The sequence below is a fragment of the Strix uralensis genome, chromosome 4 (assembly GCF_047716275.1).
Source record: "Strix uralensis isolate ZFMK-TIS-50842 chromosome 4, bStrUra1, whole genome shotgun sequence".
In the NCBI taxonomy this organism is placed as follows: domain Eukaryota; kingdom Metazoa; phylum Chordata; class Aves; order Strigiformes; family Strigidae; genus Strix; species Strix uralensis.
In genome coordinates this window covers 49,464,688-49,478,700 of record NC_133975.1, presented here as the reverse complement: position 1 = coordinate 49,478,700, position 14,013 = coordinate 49,464,688, and the positions used below count along the sequence as shown (strand labels likewise).

General features: G+C 39.0%; 1 protein-coding gene across 1 annotated transcript in view; it reads left to right on the top strand.

Moving 5' to 3' along the window:
* MND1 (meiotic nuclear divisions 1) overlaps positions 1 to 12,788 on the top strand; it is a 43,544-nt gene extending 30,756 nt beyond the window's left edge. The window contains exons 7-8 of the mRNA XM_074865090.1: positions 10,785 to 10,829; positions 12,537 to 12,788. Of these exons, the coding sequence (XP_074721191.1) occupies positions 10,785 to 10,829; positions 12,537 to 12,643 (152 nt within the window). The 3' untranslated portion in view covers positions 12,644 to 12,788. The remainder of the gene's footprint in view (positions 1 to 10,784; positions 10,830 to 12,536) is intronic.
* Positions 12,789 to 14,013: the final 1,225 nt, after the last annotated feature.

Here is a 14,013-nt window from a genome sequence, read left to right as displayed (position 1 = left end):
CAAAAGATACATTGAAAGACAAAGCAAAATGCTTTACCAAAACTAAGCATAACTTTATTCCTAATTCTTTCTAAAAATTATAAATGTATGTAATCATAGTTACACATAGTAACAGTAAACATAAATTTTAACTGTTAAGTAAAGTTGAAAAGAACAGGGTGCTAATGAGTGGAATTACAAATGTATACTTGATCACTAACACTCCAAGCTCCTTTGGTGATTGTGGCAAATAAGAAGGAATTGCAAATTTAAGCAGTATTTCTGCTCCTTGATTTTCATCCCTTCCAATTTTCTTTTTATCTTGAAAATCAAGGGAGGCTTGTTTGCAGGTCGGTTATTGAAAATGCTGGTCCTTTGATGGAGCCAACACTTGCAGAGCAGAATCTAGCTCTGATTACCAGAGGCCATAATGTGGTGGTTTAAGGACCTTCCCTGACAAAAGTAGGTTAAGGAGTTCTCACCTTGGCCTTTCATTCCTGTACTGTAGTTCACCAGTGATAACAGCAAGTTGTCAGCTCAAGTTAGGAACTGATCGTCTTGTGGTAGACTCTCCCGAGGTCTTTGAAATCAATCTCTCTCCACCAAACAGTTTGTCTAATTAGGTCTTTCACTGCCTTCTTCAGAAGGCTTTCATACATGGGGTAATTTGTCACGCATCTCCCAGAATTGTCTGTCTGTGGTAGTTGCCCTGAAGAGCAACCAGGGATCCTCTGACCAACTAGGAGCACATCCGGTGACAGATTTTTCAAAGCGTATCTTCCTGAAGTATGCAATGAGTTGAACTGTGTAGAAAATGGATTTGGAAAGAATTGAATGAGAGAGTAACAGGGGTAGGTAAATGGGTGAGCAGCTTCTAGCACTTGGAAAGAAAGGCGAATATAACAGCCATGAAGAATAATGAGTAAAGGACCACCAGGACAGACTGGTGCAGCTTAAGGTGCAGCTGCAGATATATTCCTAAGGCACAAAGCTTGAAGTGAAATGTGGGGCTTTTGACTGAAGCTGGGAAGCTGAAGTTCAGAAGGGTCATTTGGTTTTCAGGAAAACGCCCTAATTCTCTGTGTTTCAGACAATTTCTCTGTCTCTGTGTTTGGCCTAAAGTTTGGACTCCAGCTAAGAGGTTACTCTGCAGTGAAAAACTGTCCTAAATCTTTAGCCACATGCATACTTACGTTTTTATATCTCAGACACATTCTAGTAAGACTACTCTTCTTGGAGAGTGTCAACTTAGGACAACTTGCTTTAAAATGTAGCTGCATTTTAACTGGTTAAGCAAAAAAGAAAAAAGATTTTGTCAGTGGGGTTGTAGGATTTTACTTTTGGGACACTCAGAAAAGAGGCAGTTGGAAGATCAAATCTTTAGCTAACATATGTAACACTGCCTAAATAAACTGGCTACTCTGGCAAGTTACCTTTTCTTGAAATTAAATGAGAACACTCACAAGGCTTATTTTTGTTCTTTCTGTTTATTTTGTTTCTTATTTGTTTATATGGAATGGCAGAAAAAATATGTAGGGTGTGAGGCAGACTGGTGAAATATGTGGGAATAATTTTATTGTCTGAGCCAGTAAATCTTTATGGCAAAAGCTGTTGAGCTGCTTAGGAATGGTAGACACTTGATAAAATTTGTGATGTGGAAAATGGCTACTTGTGACTACATTTATGGTACTCCTTGATTTAGAAATGAATAGGTAGCAATCCATTTGGCCGTGTTTTAAAGCCCTGAAGAGATCATCAAATGGAAGTAATCTATAGATCATTTATATATAAAACAAAAAGGCTTTTGTGGAGTGATTATTTTGCTCCTTGCTCCCTGTGTTAGACCTGCTAGGTTAGTTGTGTATGGTACCATTCATTCAGACTGTTTTGATTCAGAATATTTTGGTAAAGTTACGGTGACGTTCAAAGGAATTTTAAAAAAAAATACTGGTTTATATCATTTCATGACTTCCATATGTAAAATGAGGTCAGGAAAGGTATTGTGGATGTTCACTTTGTTGTCTTCAGTGCTAAGTTGCAGGACTGTCAAGTGTAGTCTTCCCTGGCCTTGTTTAAAAAAATGTGTTTCTAATCTCTTATGTTAGGAAATCTCCCATATGTTATGGGATGGTAAGTTAGGACTGTATATTATCAGTGTATATTCCTAATATAGATACCTTGTTCTGTGCTATTTAACTGCAGACATTTTGCAGGGCAGGTTGTATGAGTGCAAGACTAATCTTGGCACTGGTGGTGTATTTGAGAGTATTTCCAATGGTTTTTCTCCCCTCCTTGCTTTAACATCTTATGAGCTAGTTTCACTGAAAAGAGCAGGATATCAGAAAAAAATCTGTAACAGAGAACCAGTTTGGAAATACCTAGAAGAACATACAGATTTTGTCTTTGCCACTGTAAGAGACCTTTGTAGATTGGGAGAAGTTTGTCTTTGGTGTTGTGACTCAGTTTTGCGTGATACTGTGGCAAGGAAAGTAGGGAAATATGATCCTGATGAAACTGCAGTAGTGTGAATCTCAGACTACTTTATCATTGTAGTCAAGATGTATTCATCAGTAATTTAGTATTAGGAAGTGACATAGAATCGATGAGGCTCTATAATAGGGTCTGTCGTGTCTGTGCATCTGCTCAGTATTTATGTTAGTGAGCTGGATAATAGTGTCGAAGATACGCTTTTGTTACATTTTCAGATGACGAAACTAGGAGAGACTTCATAGAAAAAGGATGAGGTGAGATTTCAAAATGAGCACGACAAATCGCAAAGAATCTAAAAAACAACGAATAAGATTCAGTAGTGGCAAGTGCAAGGACATATACACATTCAAGGGTATTGTGTTACACAAATGATCTGGATCAGTTGGTTAAGGGGGGAGATTGAAAACGATGTCAGGGTTATAGTAGCTTACAGGTTGGATATAAGACATTCTTGTTGTGAAAAGCAAAATCACCATACTAAGATATAGAAACAGAAGTATAAGCAGCAATGAGATGTATGAAATAATCTTTCTACTCAAGTTGGCATTAGTGAGGCTTTAGTTGTAACAGTCAGTGTTTGATATCCCACTCAAGATGTATATAACTAGGGAGAATTCAGAGTAGAGTGAAAAGACCAGACATTGACCAACTACATTCTAGGAGAAAAAAATTTACAAAAGTAGGGCTCAAAAGAAGATTGTTCCTCGTATCTCCTTCAAAAAAGGAAAGGAATAGACTGTTGCTCAGGTTCATGGAGAACTCAGCAATAAATAATAGCCTTAAATTACAGGGGAGAAAAAAGTTAGATGAAAAACTATTCTAATGGTAGCAATAATCAAACACAGAACTAGATTGCCTGGGAAGGTTGTAAAGGCTCTAGCACTGGAAACCATAAAAACAAGCTCAGAAAGGGCATAGGTAAGGTTGGACATGCACTGAGTCATAGGTACAGAGATCAGAGGACCTCCTGCGATGCCTTCCAGACTCCTTTCTGCAACTTCTGTGACATGTGAGGCGTGCAGCAGAGTAACATCCTGAACTGGACAAAAACCATAGTTCTCTGGGATGGATCTTCTTGCGAAATGCAGTTCAGCAGCACAGAAGTTTGCAAGTTCCTTTAGCTGTGCTCAGGGTATGGAGTTTATTAGTAAATGAAGTGGGGAGGGAGGAGTTGTCCACGGAAAGAAAAACAAAGTGTTGTTAGGGAGCTCTGAATCAGAAAGTTGGTGTGCTTGTTTCCCTTTTGTAAGTGCGTTGCTTCCCTCTGGATAAGAATAGATGTATTTTAGTTATGCAACTAAGATATTTGAAAGATAAATGGTCTTTTTGTGTGGGTATGTGAATATAGTAAACGTAAGTGCAAGAGCATGTATTTTGCAGAGAGGACTCTCTTGGTAGCAATTCTGACAAATTCTGTTGGACATTTTTCAAACAGACACTATGTACATCCTGATGAAATTTGACAGTGTGACCTTTTCGTATGGGACAGAGGGAACTTTTGCTGATGAGACTTGACACTTTTTTCAAACATGCTAACAAAGATCGCAGACCCTTTAAAAGCGTATTCCCAGAGAAGTGGATCAGCTTATTAGCAGCTTTACTATGCAATACTGTGTCTCACCATATAAACAAGACTGGCACCATGTTACATATTTGCTCAGGTTTATTTTCAAGCATATATATATGCACACACACACACAGAGCTGTTGCAGTAGAAATGCTAATTTAATTCATTCGTATATCAAATTTCCTGATTATTTTTCTACCACAAATGGCTTATGTCATATGCTTTTCAAAATAGTTGTAGATCAGTAGGTAGGATTCATAATTGTCAATGCTTTTTCTTGTAGTTCTGAAACTTTATTCAGAGCCTAAATGTAAAAAGAGATACCCCTTTTTATTATTTAGTAATATGTCAGTATAAATAGTTCTATTGAATTTGTGGTGTCATTTAAATAAGAAATCATATTTATGGATTGACTTGAATTTAGTCATGAATTCTGAAGCATTGTGACCTGTTGATTAATATCATGGGGATAAGTGTTATGTGGGATACTGGAGTATGGGGGAAGAATGACGTGTTATTTTGGATTCAAAGGAGTTGACAGAATTGTGATGTACTATCACTGTTCTCCACAAGAGCTCTTTATTCTGCTTATAAGAGGAAACATCTCTTTGGGAAGCATGGGGGAAGGTAAAGATTGCATACAGAGTGAAGGTATCGCTGCCTAATACTTGGTTACAAAACATTCTTTTAAAGCTGTTCTTGCTGTGTTGTGAGTTATCCTGTTGACAGTGTTGTAGACTGCTTAGTCTCAAGAATACTCGAATACGGACTTTAAAGAAGCCACTTGATCCCATCATTGTCATGAATAGTCTCCAGCGTCAAGCTACAGTCTCTTGATTGGAGTCTGGTGTCAGTTTGTGGATGGACATGTCAGTAGGACTTACTAGGCAATTACTCTTTGTGGATGACAGGTGTATAATTTCTATGTTCACCTTATACCCTGGCATTTAGAGACAGGCTCTTTATTTGCATGAGATGTTTTCATTAATGGGAAAGATTTTGGAAGCTGTGCATCAATGGTGTTATAATGATGCTTCTCCAAGACAGGTAGGGAAACACAGATCTGTCACAGTGTGATGATAGCAAGGTAAACAATGTTTCTGGAAAGTGAGGGCAGCCTATGAGCAGGAGAATGGATAACTCTCAGAAGGCAGTCAATAATCAGAGTCACTGGAGATTCAAGTTCACATACTCTTCTTATGGTAGTTGCGTTTTTGACATCTAAATTCAGTCTAAGTGGATGCAGAATTATTATTGGAGTTCAAATCCACCTAATGCAATTAATTTACCCTGACCAGTTTCATGAGAGAGATTGGGAATCTTTGGGCTAATAATCCTCACTGGCCCCTGAGAACAGTTGCAGCTGTTTTCTGCATTTCATGCAGAACAACTGCGATTCACACTGTAAAATTACTCCCTCGCCCACATGCTGAAGACTGCAGTTCTATTTTGCATGTATCTGCTAACAATCCCACAGGTTGATGGGTGACTCCTCAAAAAGGTGCTAGTTCCCTCTGCAGTCATGCGCCTTTTAAGTGAGGAAATCCATACAATTTACTTGTGGCATTAGTTGTGGTAGGTCAAAACTTGCACCAAACAATGCTAGTTTTGTTTTTGTTATTCTGTAGAAATAGAGGTTCCTGGACTTGAAAATTTTGTTTACACATAAAAACATTACTTACAATAATCCTTAAAGTTATCCTCAAAATGCCAGAGTAGAAGTTAGGAAAGGAAAGAGAGCTACAGCTCTTTCTTCATTTCCAAGTTACTGGAGCTGAAATATGTTACCTTTACAGTCTGATTTTCAATACTATTCAGTAACTGCTTCCTCAGTATTCCTTTAATGATACATGCAGAAGTTTAAAAAGCCTTTAGAAAGAACCTGAAAGTAGGTTTGGAAAATGTTTGTGAGGAGATGGTGGTGGTTGTTGCTATTGCAATTTGTTTTCACCTGTGGAAGTGTCTGAAGTCTGGTAGAAAGACTAACTTAGTCTCCTGGAGTATATATGTTATGTTGATGAAGCATGTAGTGGTCTCCCCTCCTGTGGAAATATTTGAGGCTGCAGCAGTTTTTGGCCATTCCACTTTGGAATGCAAATAGGACCTTTAATTACCATCACCCCACCTTTCACAAAAAAGTAAGTGAATCTGGGGGAAGGGGGAAAGAATAGAGGAAAGAGGAGCCTGTAGTTCTGCAATATTCTGAGAATGACTGTAGGGCTTCCCAAGTCAGATCAAAACCAATGTGGCCTTACTGTGCTAAGAATTGAGCCAATATATATTGCCAGTTCAGATTTGTTCAGAAACATTGATGTGTTAATGTTTTGTGCTGCTGGCCTTCACTCCTGACCAGGTGCTGTCCATTTGCTTTAGGAGGCTTCTTACTGCACCTCCTACAGCTGTCCACGTGGCCTTTTGTCGGCTCTGTCTCGTGGTCTCCTACTGAATCCCTGCAGGTTGCTGGTAGAATGTCACTCGCCTGCATAAAACATGTTTCCAACCCTCCCTCACTTTCTTTTTAGTCATTCACTGCTGCTGGACTTTCCTTTCCCTACTTTTGCTTTCCTTTAAACGGATACAGGGGATTGTCCCTGTGATAAGGACAATCACAGATCTTAAGACAATGGTTCAGTTCCCAGAATCTGGGCTTTTTGAGTTCCCTGCAGTTCTCCAGAGATACCCGGGGTTGAGAGAAGAAGAGACTTTCATGAGGACTGGTCAAAACTAACTCTTTGAACCTTAGCTGTTTAGGGTGTATTTTCAGGTGTGTTTTGCTAACATAACAGATTAGTGTTGCAAGCCATGCTGCTCCTGGGCCTTGCGTTGCTGTACACACAGTGGTTGCTTTTGTTCAGTTCATGAGACAAAAAGCAAACTTCTGTTTTCCTGCTTAGAAGATGCCAAGTGTGCCTGAAATTGGTCATCAGAGGATACAGGTGTGTGCCTCAGCCAGGTAAATGTCTTGTATCCTGCGGGCATGAGAGCAGGAAAGTCTATTGATACATTGTCATACAAATTGGAGAAATAAATATGTAATGTCCAGAACAAATAGATTATTCTATTGCTTCCAGACAGCAATTACATATATTGTCAGCCTATGTGCAGATGTATAGATACCAACTAGAGCATAACTAGGGCCTAATAGTGGTAATGAGAACATCTGGAACATATGTTGCCTCCTGTATTGCTCATATCTTCTGCTCATTTGGCCCTTTCATTGTCTTGCACAGCTTTTGTACTGGAGCACTATTTAGTAGTTGCCAAAAATCAAGTTCTGATAGAGCAGCTCTGGTCAGCAGGAGGATCAGCAGGACTCCAGTCGAGCTTGGGACCCAGTGGTTGTGGTGGTTTTGGTAATTAGCAGTTGCCCTCAGCACTGTCTCTGAGTTTCTCCTTTTTACAGTTCACACAGTCTGTGTCCTGATTCTCCTCTGGTGTATAAATTGTTAAGTTCCCAGGCTAATGTCTTCTTTAGATCTTAAACTTTCTTCTTCAGTGCAGTCTAAAAACCAGGAGGCCAATGGCTGTGTGATCCTGTGGAGCTAGAGGATAAGCAATCAGAAGTATCATGACTTTGAGTTACATCAGTACGTAAAGTAGGTGTCTGGGGGATGTCTGTTTTACTACTCCTCCTTTCTCCCGCCCTCCATGCACATATACATACAGATGATGCAACCATTGAAAGTCTCAACAAGCAACTATAAAAGGTTTCTAGAAGGCAGTCAAGGTGCAGATTCCTTCATTTCTGTCAGTTCTTGTGATGGAGTCAGGGGCCTCTGGAAGATGCTGGCAATGATGTAGATGTAGCTGGTGTCCTCAGGTGATCCAGGTCCGTAACTACCAATACCTGTCTCTCCTTCCTTTTTCAGGCATGGTGTTGGATACAGCAGACAGACAAGATCCTGCAGTGGAATCATAGGCAAGAGTTGACCCTCATCCCAAGGGACTTAAATCTTGCCTTCAGATAGCTAAGTGCTCAGCCTGTAGCTTTGGGCAACAGCTGAGATGATGACACGGTAGTTTCTGGAGATGGATGAGGTGTGGTTGTTCCCCCCCCCAACTGAAAAAAGAAATGTGAGGGGAAAATTTAAATGAAGGAATTGGTAGTTAAGCAGACTGCAGTGCCATCCTGCAGCAGTGGTAGTGACAAGTCTCACTTGATGACAAGAGACAGTGCAAGCTGTCTTGTTTGCATGAGCTTGCTCAGGCTGGACATGAGGAACACGTGACTGTCTTGCAGCAGCTTGCCCAGCCAGCCGGCACTGCTGTTGATGCAATCAACATGACTAATGGTCTAAGCAACTTTCAACATGGCAGAATAAATCCATACTTGCATCCTTATGGTGCTATCATGTATATGGGCATGTGGGCCAGCCAGTGTAAATGGGAAATCACAAGCAGCAAACGCTTGCCCCAGCCTTTTGCAAATGCATTTCCTGGAGATGTCGCATGCCTGAGGCTTTACAAGTGGCTCTTGTTTTCCCCAACTCTGAGCCCTCCAGCAGGAGAGTAATGTGGGGTTGTGCGTTCCCAGTCTCTGAAGGACTGAGGCAGCGTCTTCTTTGATATTCAGCCAGATTGTTTGAATGTCACCTTCCCCATCAGAAGTTCTGCCTCCACTTGTGATCCTTCCACACTTCTACAGTGACACTTTGCTCCCAGTCTGATCAGTCCCAGGTGGTGCATGGAAAGAATGACATGGTTAAAATACTTCTTCGTTCTATTTGTATAACTTTTACTATCGGGAGTTTCTTTTGTTTGGGTTTTTTTTTGTTATTTCTCTGCTATTTAAGTCATTGAAGACGCTGCCCACTGTCGGATTTCCCCATTATAGCTTCCTGCTTTTGCTACCATGATTTCATTTCTAGCCACACTCGGTTATAGGCAGCCACTGCCATTTGAACCAACCTGTATCTGTATCAGCCTTTTCTTTGACAGAGGTAAGAAGTCACATTTTAAAAACACATGATCACATAGGTATATTTTAACATGCATAAGCAATGTTTGAAGGATGACAATGCACCACGCTGCCACTATTGTGGGTTTTTTAATGCACTGTATCAGGTGGTCACTAGGCTTTAAGGACAGGGCTGTGTGCTGAAAGCTGCAGGAACTTCGAGCTGCTGTGTGATGCAGAAGTGCAGGGCTTATCTGGTTAGCTGATTCCAGAAAAGCAGAGGTTTCTGCTGAGAGTTGGCAGGTGCTGTGGACTAGGCTGGCTCACCCACCATCGGGATGCTGTCACCTTGCAGCTCTGGATCCATGGAGTTTAGTGCTATCTTACTTTCCCCCCTTAATTTCAAACATCATTACTTGGAGTCAAATACAGCTTTCCACCCTAGAGTTTCAGAAAAATGCTGAGGGAAGTATTGTAGCTAACACATTTAAAATCTTGACCGGTGAAAGCCCTTACTCTGCAGACTTGCTTTAAGTGGCGTTAGGTAAAGTACTGTTCAACATGCCATTGGCTTACAGTATGTTGTCAGCGCTGCCAGTCATGGAACTGAACAATGGGTGGCAACAAGCAGTCAGGAAAGGAAATAAGGAATAGCTCTCTCAAGATAGGAATAACTTGAATTTCTGATGCATGCAAGCAAGAAAAAATGCCATCTTCTCACCCACTCCCTTTTTGTGTCCATCTTTCTTTTTTGCTTCATGCTGTACCCAAACTTTCTAATTGTAGGCCATTTTTAGAAACTACACTGATTTTGAAGTGGTATTTTACTCTAGTTTAAACATTCTTCACATCAGTTACTGAAGTATTAAGGGTAGAATAATGAGTGCTTACCTTCCTATGTGCTAGCAGATGATTTTTCAACAGAATTTAATTTTGCCTGAAGTATAATATTTATAACAATGGATACCTGATTGTATATGCACTTTTCAGTATCCCTGGAGACAAATTTCATGCTGACCGTTCAAATGAGTGTTATCATGCAAGTACTAACAAGACTAACTAAGTTATGTGTAGGCGTGAGAACCATAATGATTCTGATAAATTCCCACGTTACAAACCTGCTTGATTTGATTCAGTACTTATTTTAATGGGAGCAAGGTGATCTAAGAGAAATTTTTCTTGATACTGTTTTGCCTCATGGAAACTATATAAAAGCTATTTGTAGTAATGGTAATTTGCTATTATGTATTTAGATCTGGAGCGGTGGTAGGGGAGGAAAGCCAAGTTTAAAAACCAGGAACATTATTTTGTCTTCATTTCATTGAAGGGATTCTCAAAGTCTGGGAGACCTTCTAGAGCTATATGATAAATTTTTGGATTAATGTGATAGACTGCTACCCTTATCATTTTCCTTATCTATATGGAGTCATGCATACCTATGTGATGGACTACTTATGTCTCATAGAGAGGATTATAAAATATTTTCCATCTCTGATGCCTCTAGTATCTTCAGGCCATGTATCTAGTTCCAAACTTGGTGCATACAATTAAGCCTCCAGGCAAACCTAAGACTAGGATTATTTTATTTTTAAATGCACTTCAAAAACAATTGTTCCTGTGGTATCTTTTATGTTCCTTTGCTCCTGTTTTTCTTTAACTCAGCTTTGTGCTTGCTGGAACCTTAAAAGCATAAAACAGAAGAAGGGTTTGGAAGCAGTAGAATGACTTCCTTATACTTTGTGGTTCCCTAAAAATGCCATCAGTAAAAATTTCATCCCTCTGCCTTGAAACTATGGTATGATTTTACTGTGATGTATGCTTTTTTTGTTGTTGTTTTCTTCTTTATTTCAGGCCAAACAAACAAAGTAGCCAAGGAGGCAGCCAATAGATGGACTGGTGTGTATGCATTTATATTGCTTAACACAGCTTCAGACTAAAGCAATTTCAGTAAAAGACCTACTCATTGTTAAGAATTTTAGATATGCTTAGGACTTGATGCAGGATAGCTCTCACTTATAAAAGCATGCAGAAATATATTTTAATTAAAAATTATCATGATTCAAAAAAAAAGAATCCATTTTTTCAGTTTAGTTACTGAACGTACTTCACATCACACAACGGAGTTGTTGTTCTTCTGGTGCTATTTTGCATACCGTGTTAAAACCTGCACCTTGTTTTCTTGGTTGAGTTAAAACCTCTTAAGATCAGGAAAACATTAATAGAAAGAGACTGGAAATAGTGCTATCCAGGTATTCAGAAAGTTTAATTCTTCTTTTCTGAATTTTCCTCTGTTTCTGAAGAGTAGAATGTTTTGTGGAACCTTATTGCTGCTACCATATAATGGATGCTAATATAAAGTAGGTATTTCTCAATTCATCACCTTTGACATGCAGGAAAAATGCTGCACAGTTCTGAGGAAGGTTACTGTGATAACACTTGTATGGAAGTTTAACTCAATTGTCTGTTGTTGCTTAGCTTTGCTATATTGCTTTATATTTCCATTTTGCAGAGCAAGCAATATGTATGTCCTTTTTTTTAATATTTAGAATATAATTTGTAATTTTTTGTTTAGAATTCATCTACTACTGATGGACTGCTCGCTGTCATTGGTTATGCCAAGTGCAGCAGGATATCATTTTCATAGTCTTTTGACTATTATTTTATACCTTCATTTGCACTGGGTTGTTTACTGCATATGGGGATATAAAGTTATGTATTTGAAAACAACTTCTGGGACTACTGTTGTCAGGGCTTTCTATTGTTGACGACAGGCTGTTGTTCTCAAAGTCTTGAGAGAGGTTAACAACTATGCCTCAGCTTTTATGAAGTACTTTGCTACTGAATGAGACAAGTAGGTTATATGCTGTAGCATATTTTTCTGTTGAAGAGACAGTTTTAAAACCAAATATCTGATGGTTAAAGAAAAGAAAATATTTCTAAGGTGTGAAGACACAGAGGACACTTCCTGTCTTAAGGAATGCTGCAATTTATGGGTGTTAGGAATGATGTAGTGAGTTTCAATCAATACTGCAGTGAAAAATGATGTTAAATTGAAGAGAATTTATATGCTAAAATAATAGTAATGTGATGCTAAAAGAGAAGTGCTTGACTAAAATAAAGCTAATTGAATATCTTTTTTTTAGCTTTCAAACAAAATGTACATTATCTGAACAAACATACACAGGACTAGAAAGAACCTTATAGTTGATCTGAATCTGATTTTCACAGTTGTAGACAGTCACACAGTAGGTGTCTAGTCGAAAAAGGACCTATAAAATACTTACTATGCATATTCACACTTATCACTCTATAGCAGGCTTACACTGTAATTGTAGCTTTCAGTCTTCTCATAGAAGAAGAGCAAGAAAAGATAAAGGTAACACCCAGAAAGAAGACATATTTTACTTAGTACTGAGTAAAAGTATCTCATTAACAAAAGCCTCCCTTTTTCTGTTCTAAATCTAATCAATAATGATGTTCCCCACTATGTAGCTTTTTCATATACACAGAGATAATGCAAATGGAAGGATTTTGTTGTAGCCAAGACTACAATTCATGCTTTCCTAAATATCCAAAACTGAATGTTTCTCATTCTGTTTACAGATAACATCTTTTCAATAAAGTCCTGGGCCAAACGTAAATTTGGATTTGAAGAAAGCAGAATTGACAAAAGCTTTGGAATCCCAGAAGATTTGGATTACATTGATTAGTGTTCAGCAGTTGATGGCTGACAGTTGTACATAGTTTGTTAAATATTCTCAGTTGGCATTTAAATGTGTATCTGACTCATCTCCTAACAACTGACCACCCTTTAATTTTCAGGTTTTTGTTAAAGTTAATAAAATTCTAAAATTATTTGTTGCATTTTCTTTTTTTCCTTTTACTCTCTGGACAGTAAATCTCTGTTTCATCTGTGAGACAGACTAAGAGTGGACAGGGGTTATAGGAAATAATTACCACAAAGTCCTGAGGCTGGTTTTTACTCTTCTTTTGCTTAACTGGGAGTAGTGCTAAGAGTTAGAAGCTCCAGAGATTTATGTTTAAACATGTTGAAGACTTAGGAGCGGAAAGAGGCATAATCCATTAATGGAAAACAGTGAGACAGTAAGGATGTGAGTAGAAAGGCTGAGGTCTGATTTCAAGTTGTTCTTTACTGTGTTGCTAGAACTGCTTGTAAGTTTAGGGACAAAATTTAGGTGGTTGTTGGAAAATACTAGTTCATGAGAGCTAAATCTGTTCCAGTGAAAGTACTGGAATTGACACTGAGAAGCTTTTCTGGTCAAGATTGTTGCTTCATAGGGGAGGGAGCAAAGAACACCCAGCCATCCATTTGCACCACAGTGAACCAAGATGCTAATCTGGGATGTAAGAGACTGAATTCAATTTGCTATTTGGAACTGAGCATTTTGGGGTTTATGCACATTTTTCAATTTCAGGCTAAAAAAGCAGCCAACCAAAATATAATAACAAATTTCAGAATGTGTCATTGTTGTTTGGTGGAATTTCACAAGCACCTCACTTTCTATCAGCTTCTGGTTTCTAGCTCTGATCGGTGCGTGGCTACAGAAAGAGAGGAGGAGAGTACAGACTGGTCTTGTACCTCCCACAGCTATGGATTGCGAGACAGCATTTCTGCTCTACAGCTCTGGAGGATATAGGCCTTACATTTAGGAGGCAGGCAGGCCTGCTGCAAGGTAGATGTACGTATCACTGCAAAGTGTCTGTCTGCCTTTTATGTAATCTCTGATGAGAGCATCGATGAAAAGGTGACATGTAGCTGGAGATACATATGCTCAGAAGTCTGTCTCCTGTGACCTTTCCAATTAAAAAATTTCCTAGCAGTTCAGTGTGTCTTAAAATCCAAGGATTTCAGGTGTGCCCCTGGCTATTGTCATCTCATGTCTACGAAGACAGCGAAGTTATTGGGAAGATACCAAGTGGAAGATTTTCTTCTTGTAGAGGTAGCACAGCAAGTTATCTGTTGCCTAAGGAAAATGTATGCGATGCCTGGCACATAGTAAAACATCACTGTGCTTACAACTGCAATGGAGACATTTCCTTTTATGTGTTTGGAAAGATT